Genomic DNA, 11191 nt, shown 5'->3' on the forward strand with positions numbered 1-11191 from the left:
TAAGGTCGACAGGGTCAGAATGTCGACACAAGCATTAGGTGGACTATGAAAATGTTGACAAAGGTTTTCACTCACATGTGCGGTATTTCATCCCCTACCATCTACTAGGGCATGGAGGGGAGAATAGAATAGTGTGCCAAGCAAGGTACTGTGCTCAAAACATGGTTTGCGCAGTGAGCCATGAGAGGGGACGCAGTGCACTGATATGGTGTTCCTGTCGACCACTTCAGTATTCGGGACAAAAACAAGAAAAACTCCTGTAGACCTTTTGACTGTCGACCTTCCCATTATCTACCTAATGCTTGTGTCAACCTTTTGACCTTGTTAAACTAAACGAGGAAGGAGGGACAGTCAACATATGCTACATGTATGTTTCCATCCAGCGGTTGGCCTGTCGGCCGGATGTGTGCAAGGTAGTATACATTGTCTGTTATCTACATTCAGAATAATCATGTGTCAAAATGCAACAAAATAAGAGCTTATGTCTAACAGGTTTTCCTTATTTTTATTTTAAACTAGTAACAATAATCATCTACTACTACTACTATAACCTATTGCCTACCCGCTTCCAGGAGCCGTCGATCCATCCACAGAGTATCCATCTAGTCAAGGTTAGGTGAAGGTATAGGGAAAGTCAGGGTGGTCAGTCAAGAGGGGATAGGATTGTGATTAGCAAGGAGTTGGTAAGAGTACCATGCAGTGTGTTGAAAACAGTTTTGTATTGCTGTTTTAGTGTGGGGGGGGGAAGAGTCTGTATGTATTTTTCCCAGCATTGGAAAATGGAGGGTGTTTCTTATACTGGCTACACATATCCTCCAGAATCCAAATTACTAACCTTTACTTGCAAAGCATTCAACAATACCACCCATTCATACAAGTCACATCTCAGGTCAAAATAACCTCTTAGAACTAATGTGGCCAATACATCAGGATGATATTTTTCCAACAAGCAAATATTAGTATGTGGGAGTAAACGATTATCATCTGTTTGCTCCCACATGGTGAAAAATGCTGAAAAACAGCCAAGTGGTTATTCCAACTGGGAAAAATCAAATGCTCAGGTGTAGGGGGGAAATTTCCCCAAACCGAAAGATAAGTAGGCCGTACCCTGGCCAGCAGTGTCCACATACACCTTCATAAATATAGGAGCCCTGTTAGCGGACATTTAGGAGTAGATCAGAAGCATCACTACCGGGCTGCCCCTGTCATCCAGGTATCAGTGGCAGCAAACAATGGAGAAGCTGTCAGCACACCCCAAATCTCCCCCCCCCCCCCCCCCCCACAAGCATCCACAGGCCCATGTCTCTACATGAAGTGTGCCTGCAGCCAGCTGTCACCTGGTGATTTTCTTTGTACAGATTACCTGGGCTATATAAAGTACATCAGTACTCCAGACTCAACTAATATGAATTCTATGGATATTAGAAGTCACTATCAATAAAAAAACTGCACACTGTGTTGCTTTATGCAGGTCCGAGAAATCCCTTCTCTATCATTTATTATATTACACAGGTTTTCCTAACAACATTTGAAGTCATTACGTCAAAACTCTCCCTTTCTACAAATATTATATTAGCATCTCTTGCATAATAGAAGCTGATTATTTGCAGCACAAGGAAGAGTCACACGGAACAGTCACATAAGTTATCACTGCAGCTTTAATGTACTGGTGTATTGATCATTTGTACCAACAGTATAACCATAATCCCCTCCTTACATCATATAACAAATCTAAAGGGGTGTACACACGGAGCGATATTTGCTATTAAACGACTTTAGGCCCCCATACATTAGTCTGACTTGTCCTAGGGACAAGTCGGACCTGATTTCCCATGCAGTTCCCTTGGGGGGGGATACACAATTAGGCGCTTGATGTGCCCAGGTTTGCATATGATAAATCGCATGGATTTATCATATGCAGTCCCCGCGGAGCTGCAGGAGGAGGGAGCCGTGCGGGGAACGTCAGCGGGCGGGGTATGTCGGCTAATAGACAGCCAGACAGAGGGAGCAGGGGGAGGCTGAATAGGGAGCAGGGCAGGAGGAAGCTGTTGCGGTGACAGTGGGAGCAGGGAGAAGACGCTGGCTGCCGGGCGGCGGCGGGAGCCGGGAGAAGCAGATAACTTGGAAAAAATGGCCATAGAGATGACTAGGGAGCCATTGGGAGACCCAATAGGGAGACCTCTCTCAGCCAATCGCTGATTGTAACCGCAACAGCTTCCCCCTGCTCCCTCTGTCTGGCTGTCTATTAGCCGTCATACCCCGCCCACTGACGTCCCCTGCACAGCTTCGGGACCGGGCTGCACATAAGATTTAGCAAATCTTATATGCAGCCCGTCCGACCTCCTGACTCTGATCCGATGCGCACGGGACCACGCATCGGATCGGACATGATGTCTACAGGTGCGATTTGGGCCGATTTCATAGCCTGATTGATCCAAATCGGGTGAAATCGTGCCCAAATCGCATAGTGTATGGGGCCTTAAGACTAAACGATTTGACTAGATACAACAGCGATTTTGACTAAGGGATTTTGTCTATGGGCAATTTTGACTATACTAGAATTAACATACTTGGTTGGTATTTAACCCCTTCATGACAGAGCCAGTTTGTGCCTTCATGACAGAGCCCTTTTTTTCAAATCTGACATGTCTCACTTAAGTGGGGATAACTTTTTTTTGCTTTTACTTATCCCAGTGATTTTGAGATTGTTTTCTCGTGACACATTGTACTTCAAGTTAGTGGTAAATTTGGGTCGATACAGTCTGTGTTTTTTTGTGAAAAATACCAAAATATCGTGAAAAAATGGAAAATTTAGCAATATGCAAAATGTCACATTTTCTGCTTGTGAGACAAATAATCATACCACTCAAAATAGTTAATAACTAACAAAGACCATATGTCTACTTTATGTTGCAATTATTATTTCAACCTCCTTTTCATTTTTTTGGACACTAGGAGGCTTCAAATATGACTAGCAAATTCTCAAATTTTCAAGAAAATTTCAAACACTGATTTTTTTAGGGACCAGTTCAGTTCTGATGTGACTTTGAGGGACTTGTATGTGAGACACCCCCATAAATGATGCCATTTCAAAAACTGCACCCCTCACAGTATTCAAAACAGCATTTTGGAAGTTTGTTAACCCTTTAGGTGTTTCACAGGAATTAAAACAAAGTGTAGGTGAAATTTCAAAATTTCATTTTTTTTTCGGATTTTCAATTTTAATACATTTTTCTAAGGAACACAGTAGATTTTACTAGAGAAATGTGACTAAAAATTGATTCCCCCAATTCTTTGGTTTTCATAAATATCCTATATGTGGCCCTAGTGTGCACGGTGACCAAACCACAGGCTTCATAATAGAAGGAGCACCTACTTGATTTTGGAGACTCCTTTTTATGAGATTATTTTTTAGGCACCATGTAGGTTTCTAGGCACCATAAGATGCTAAAAGTTAGGAACCCCCCCACAAGTGACCCCATTTTGCAAACTACACCCCTCAGGGAATTCATCTAGAGGTATAGTGTACATTTCAAACCCCCAGGGGTTTCACCAATTGTGGTACAACTGGGCAGTGAAAATGAAAAAAAATAATTTTTCATTTTCACAGCTCAGTTGTATCAAAATTGGTGAAACCCCGGGGGGTTTGAAATGTACTCTATACCCCTAGATGAATTCCCTGAGGGGTGTAGTTTGCAAAATGGGGTCACTTGTGGGGGGGTTCCACTGTATGGGTGTTTCGGGGGTCATTCAACCAGAATCTGTGCTGCAAAATCCAAAAATCACTCCTTCCCTTCTGAGTCCTGCCATGCACCCAACTGGTATTTTTTGGTCACATGTGAGGCATTGCCGTACCCGGGAGAAATTGGGGCACAGATTTTGGGGTGCTTTGTCTCCTTCATTCCTTGTGAAAATGAAAAATTTTGAGCCAGATCTGCATTTTTGTGTAAAAAAATTTAATTTTTTACACAAAAATGCAGTTCTGGCTCAAAATTTTTAATTTTCACAAGGAATGAAGGAGACAAAGCACCCCAAAATCTGTGCCCCAATTTCTCCCGGGTACGGCAATGCCTCACATGTGACCAAAAAATACCAGTTGAGTGCATGGCAGGACTCAGAAGGGAAGGAGTGATTTTTGGTGGTGGAATGAATGGCGGGTGCTATGTCGCATTAGCAAGACCCCCGAAGCACCAATACAGTGGAACCCCCCCACAAGTGACCCCATTTTGGTCACCAGCTTTGGGAGGGGGGCTGGCGCTGCGGCTGGCGGGGGGGTGGGAGGGGTGCTGGCGCTGCGTCAGCCGGGTGGGTGGGAGGGAGATGGGCTGCCGGGTGGGAGGGGGGGGGCTGGCGATCGTTGGTGATCGGTGCGGTATACGCACACACACACACACACACACACACACACACACACACACATATATATATATATATATATATATATATATGTGTGTATATATATATATATATATATATATACATATATATACATATATATACACACACATATATATATATATGTGTGTGTATATATATATATATATACACATTTGCACATTATTTTTTATTTTATTTTATTTTTAACTTTTCCAGCAGCAGCATGATGCTGCTGCTGCTGCTGCTGCTGCTGCGGGGGGGAGGGGGGAGGAGGGGAGCGCAGCGTGCGCTCCGGACGTAGCGGTGGAGCCGGGGGAGCTGCTGCTGCTGCCGGGTGAGTGCCCGGCGGGTGGGAGGGGGGTGCTGCCGCTCGGTGGTGATCGGTGCTGCACCGATCACCACCGTTTTCTGTGTTACCGAGCGGCTTAGCCGCCGGTAACACAGGAAACGCTGTGATTGACTGTTCAGATTTGAACAGCCAATCACAGCGATCGCCGACCGGGGGGGGCACCCCTGCCCCCCCTGGGCGGCGAGGGGGGATGTCTGCTGTCAGGGACAGCAGACATCTCTTAACTGTCACCGCGTCTATAGACGCAGTGACAGTTAGAAGCCATGACGTACATGTACGTCAAATGTCGGGAAGTACTTCCCGACCATGACGTACATGTACGTCAAATGTCGGGAAGGGGTTAATTGCAGATTGCATATTGAATATCTCCCTCAGCAGTGAATACCAGTGATTTTGACTAGACAGCCAACAATCTAGTCAAAATATTCTTGCCTGGCAACTCTTTTTTACTAAAGGTGCCCATACACGGGAACAATTATTGCATACAATTTGGACTAGATTGCATTGCATAGGTTTTGCAATGCAATGAGATGCAATGAGATGAGATCTAGTACAAAAAGTATGTGCAGCTCATACTTTTTGAGCTGTGTGAGGAGATGTGTGACGGGAATGCGCATCTCATCGCACCCAGCAATTGTACCTTGTATGGGCACCTTAAGTGATATTATTATAAGGAGATTTGTCTAACCTTGACAGCGATCTTTACTAACCTTCTAAGCAATTTTGACTATGTAGTCAAAATCGCTGAGAAGGATCGCTCCCTTAACTTCAGTGAAGATTATATTGTTGTAGAAACGTGAATGTCCTTGCCTAGATAACAAGCATTCGGTGAGGTCATTACTAATTATATCACATAGCCTGGGGGAAATGGGTTGTTTTATATTTAATGACTGGAAACGTAACTCATGGCCACATATCTATATTAATCTTAGCACAATCAGCTAGTGGGACCACTTTATAAGGCTTTTGGGAGCATCGATATAAAGAGAATTTATTTAAAAACCCCCAGCTGTCTTCAATACATGAAACGTTGTAAATCATTCTTAGCTTACAATTTAGTGCACCAAGCTCATTTAGAAATACTTATTAGAAGTTCTGGCAGTTAAAATAATAAATGGGTGCTCCGCCGGTGCTAGAAAGTCCTGCAATCATGAATAAGAGCAAAGTAATGCGTGTGGATGAGAGACACGTAGATCTATGAAGAGTGATAAGGTCAAGGTGGGAGATATTTTGAGATAAGCGAAGAGATGTATGCTAAGCTGTAGGTAGTTCTCATACTGTAATGTGAATACTCATGGCAAATTACAAACACCAGTAGTGTGTACATTTTTTTTTATCGAAAAATACAAATAATGAATGGCTTTTAGCTGCAGTGAGAGTCCAATTACCTATAATTTTCAAAAATGTTTCAACAAATGATATTGTAAGTGTTGCATTTTCAATGTATCAACACACAAATACCCAATGGCCTTATTCAGATCTGATCGCAGTACAAATTTGTTCTCAAAATAGGCAAAACCATGTGCACTGCAGGTGAGGCAGATGTAACGTGCAGAGAGAGTAAGATTTGGGTGGAGTGTGTTGAAACTGAAATCTAAATTGCAATGTAAAAATAATGCAGTGAGTATTTATCCTGCACAGAAACAAAATAACTCAACACAAATTTAACTCTCTCGATACATGTTACATCTGCCCCACCTGCAGTGCACATGGTTCACATCAGATCTGAATAAGGGCCAATGTTCCTTTATGGTGGTGTTGAAGGCTGATGGGGCAAAAAATGCCCCTGATTCGGCTTAGTATGCTGTTTCAAATGACCATGCAGAATTCAGTTTATTGGGAACGGGTGCTGATGTTGGAATGTGCAAAATGGGAACTGCGTTATGCTGTGTCCCCCTACCACCACACACACGCATGCGCACACACACGCATGCGCACAAATGCGTCTAGCACTAGCCCTCATAGCCTAGAACTAATTTATTTAATTATCTATTTATTTATTTCTAGTTTCTTATACAGAGCAGTATATTCCATTGTGCTTTACAATTGGAAACGACAGTGATAAAGTAAACTGGGTAATAAGTGTGTGTGTGTATACATATATAATATTATTATTATTATTATTATTATTGTTATTATTATTATTATTATGGACCAGACCCCTTACTTTCACTCAATCTGTATACATTTTAAATGATTATATAAAATAACAGGTCAGCCTTTTCCACAGATCCCCTGTTGGGGAGAAACAACTAATCTATATATACAATAGTGGAGTGGCGCCCCAAGTGTACGAGAGACCTTTATGTGATAATATTGATGTCACAAAAAATTGACCAAAAAGTCCTTATACCTGTAGATGATTTTTCTCTTTATTAAAAGTCTCCACTATTGTGTGTGTATGTATATGTATGTGTGTATGTATGTATGTATATGTATACCAACTTTATAGGTGTGAAGTGTAGTCAATACAAAATGCATTATTTCCATGAATATATCCTGTTTGTCTGTGGCAAACTACAAGTCTCAGCAGGGTTCACTATTCAGAAGTGGCTGTACAGTGTATGTTGACATTTGCAGAACCATAATCGGAAGATCGCCCTGGCAACCAGGGCGCACTGCCAATTGCAGTTCTAAAAATAAATAAAAACACTTTATTTACACTGTATTTGACCATGTAATTTCCCATGTTTCCAGTTCAAAAAGATCAATAGTAAAAATCAATACTTATATACAGGTACCAGGGCAAGCTTGTAATTGTGGTTCTACAAGGAAAAAGTGATCAAATGGAGAGTGATAAACAACCAGCCAATCAGCTCCTACCTGTCATGTCACAGACTGTGTTTGAAAAATGTGAGGCAGGAGCTGATTGGTTGGTTGTTTATCACTATCCATTTTATCACTTCTGAAGCTTAGTGCATCTGACCCATTATGTGAAGAGTGTAGCTTTATTGTCTTTGGTTCATGATGATTGATTATAATAACTAATCTTTTGTTATTTTACAGAACGGTCTTGGCTGTGATTTTCGTATTGCAGTCATGGCACCAAAGAAGAAGAATGTGAAGAAAAGCAAATCAGACATCAATGAGATGACCATCATTGTAGAAGATAGCCCTCTCAGCAAACTGAATGGGATCAGTGGCTTCATTGATGGAGGAAATGGATTTAGTTACATTTCTACAGAGGTTTGCGACTCCGCATATGGTACCAACCTCATGGAAGGGCTTAGCAGAATGAGACAAGATAGCTTCCTTTGTGACCTTACCATCGGTACCAAAACTAAGTCATTCATGACTCACAAGGTTGTGATGGCATCTTGCAGTGAGTACTTCTACAACATCCTGAAGAAAGATCCCACCACTCAACGAGTTGATCTCAACGATGCATCTCCTTTAGGTCTAGCTACTGTAATTACCTATGCCTACACTGGTAAAATCACTCTTTCTTTGTACACAATTGGCAGCACATTATCTTCAGCCATCTACTTGCAAATTGAAACCCTTGTAAACATGTGCTGTGACTTTTTAATGCAAGAAATCAATGTTGAAAACTGCATGTATGTTGCTAATATTGCAGAAACCTATGGACTTAAAAGCACTAAAGAAGCTTCACAAAAGTTCATCAGGAACAACTTCATTGAGTTTTCTGAAACCGATCAGTTCCTAAAGCTCACTTTTGATCAAATAAACGAACTCCTTATAGATGACGACTTGCAGCTACCTTCTGAAATTGTTGCTTTCCAGATTGCAATGAAATGGTTGGACTATGATGAAAAGAGAATAAAGTATGCCTCTGGACTTCTGGGCAATATTAGATTTGGCACTATCTCCGCACCAGACCTGGTCAACTATGTCCAGTCCGTGCCTAGAATGATGCAGGATACAGATTGCCATAGGCTTCTCGTTGAAGCAATGAATTATCACTTGCTCCCATACAATCAAAACACCTTACAATCAAGAAGAACAAAAATCCGTGGTGGCACAAGGGTCCTTGTAACTGTAGGGGGCCGACCTGCATTGACAGAAAAATCTCTCAGCAGAGAGATCTTGTACAGGGATCCTGATAATGGATGGAAAAGATTAGCTGAGCTGCCAGCTAAGAGTTTCAACCAATGCGTCACAGTGATGGATGGCTTTCTTTACATTGCGGGTGGGGAAGACCAGAATGATGCCAGGAACCAAGCGAAGCATGCAGTCAGCAATTTCTGCAGGTAGCTGAGACTTCCAATAAAAAACATTTTTATGTGGTCATACTTACTGTTTCTACTTACAAAAATTGTTAAATGTTTTACTAGTGTATAATCGAGACAGGAGTTTCTAGTATTATAACATTATTATTATCCATGACAGCCAGGGCTAAGATTAAGGGTATCATGGGTTTGGGGCTACACATTTTCAAGGGCATATTATGGGAAGCAGAGGGGGTGTATCCAGTGCTGTGTGGGCGTGGCCAGCACCATTTAGACTTATAGACCCCATACATTACCAGCCTCAATATCTCCCTAAAAATGTAAAAGTACAAAAAAATGTGTGTGGAAAATAGAAATACTCTTTAATAATTATTATTTATGGCCATACGTGTGGCCGGCTAGTGGCTGGGAATCCTCATGCTTTAGGCCTGGAGTTGGATCTGCATCCACTTCATTGATAATCTGTGCTGATGACAGCTGTCACAACTGACATGAGTCATCTTCTCACCACCTTTATTTGTACTCTTGTCACTCACAAGCTGATAAAACACATAATCGTGTGCAATATGTTCAGGTTTTTTACTTGCATGTTATAAATATATATTAAATGTTTACTGCTTACATTAATTGGTTTTCTTACATAGTATTTTTGCATTTTTAGGTACGACCCTCGATTCAACACATGGATTCACCTTGCAAACATGAACCAGAAACGTACCCACTTTAGCCTGAATGTTTTTAGTGGCCTCCTTTATGCAATTGGTGGTCGCAATTCTGAAGGGTGCCTAGCGTCAGTTGAGTGTTATGTGCCTTCAACTAACCAGTGGCAAATGAAAGCACCACTGGAGGTTGCAAGGTGCTGCCATTCCAGCTCAGTTATTGATGGTAAGATCCTGGTCATAGGTGGATACATAAATAATGCATACTCTCGTTCTGCGTGCATATATGACCCATCTAGTGATATATGGCAAGACAGAGCGAGTCTTAGCACACCCAGAGGTTGGCATTGTTCTGTTACACTTGGTGATCGTGTGTACGTCATGGGTGGTAGTCAACTTGGTGGTCGCGGAGAGAGGGTTGACGTCCTCCCAGTTGAATGCTTTAACCCTTACACTGGTCAATGGAGCTACGTTGCTCCTCTTCAGAGTGGAGTGAGCACAGCAGGTGCTTCAACACTTAATGGCAAAATTTACCTAGCAGGTGGTTGGAATGAAGTAGAAAAGAAATACAAGAAGTGTATTCAGAGCTACAACCCTGATCTTAACGAATGGACTGAGGAAGATGAATTACCCGAGGCAACTGTAGGAGTGTCTTGCTGTTCCATCACCATGCCCAATTTTAAAACACGGGAATCCAGAGCAAGCTCAGTGTCCTCAGTACCAGTCAGTATATAAATGCTAATGATTGATCAATTGTAAACAAAATACAAACAAAGCACCACAACTATAGCACATTCACTTCCCAGACACAAGGCCAATATTACAACATATATATATATATATATATATATATATATATATATATATATATATAGTGTTGTAACTATGTTAATTTAAGAGTTGTCTAAGCCCATCCATTTTTTATTACTCTGTGCCAGCAGTGTCAATGAGAAATTAATACCTTGTTTGTATTTACTAGAGGCAGGAATTATTATGTGCACCATCACTGAATGTATCAATTACAACATAATATATTGCTTTGGAAATTATAGGTTTCTGTTAGGAAATAGAATATAAAATGGAATAAATTAAAGGCAGACCTATATTTCATGGAAATGGAAACTGTCAGTAGAGGCAACATTGTAATAGGGTTATGTAAGTTCTTTTGATGCATGAAAAGTGATTGTTCTTACTGTACAATAGTAATACATTTATTTGAGTATGCTGTGAATGTTATATGGATGAATTTATTCATGTATAGTGGTTTGTCACTCAGATAACAAATTAATGTACATTACTGTTTAACACTGCATTATCACATACTGTAGAAAAACCTTTTCCTATGATGTCCTCTGCTCCTAGCCAGAATTCTGGGGGTTGCACAATGTAGACACTACTCAAAACCAGTAACAAATGGTGTATTTTTAGTTAAAGTATTCCAGCATAGTAACATTGTAAATAAAAACACCCTTAATTTTTTATTTTATTTATTGCTAGACGGACAGACGACGGTGGCCTGCGATGATGCGGGAGTGTGCATCAGTGCTTACAGCCCATTACACCCTGGGGGATTTTGAGCTGACAATAGTTGAAAACACCAAAAGTGAGCTACTTAC

General features: G+C 41.3%; 1 protein-coding gene across 1 annotated transcript in view; it reads left to right on the forward strand.

Annotated features, from left to right (window-relative positions):
* The window catches only part of KLHL31 (kelch like family member 31), a 32048-nt gene extending 21604 nt beyond the window's left edge, over positions 1-10444 (forward strand). The window contains exons 2-3 of the mRNA XM_083174717.1: positions 7733-8937; positions 9578-10444. Coding sequence (XP_083030843.1) covers positions 7766-8937; positions 9578-10310 — 1905 coding nt within the window. The 5' untranslated portion in view covers positions 7733-7765 and the 3' untranslated portion in view covers positions 10311-10444. The remainder of the gene's footprint in view (positions 1-7732; positions 8938-9577) is intronic.
* Positions 10445-11191: the final 747 nt, after the last annotated feature.

Source organism: Crinia signifera, chromosome 3 (assembly GCF_055691185.1).
Source record: "Crinia signifera chromosome 3, ASM5569118v1, whole genome shotgun sequence".
NCBI classification, from domain to species: domain Eukaryota; kingdom Metazoa; phylum Chordata; class Amphibia; order Anura; family Myobatrachidae; genus Crinia; species Crinia signifera.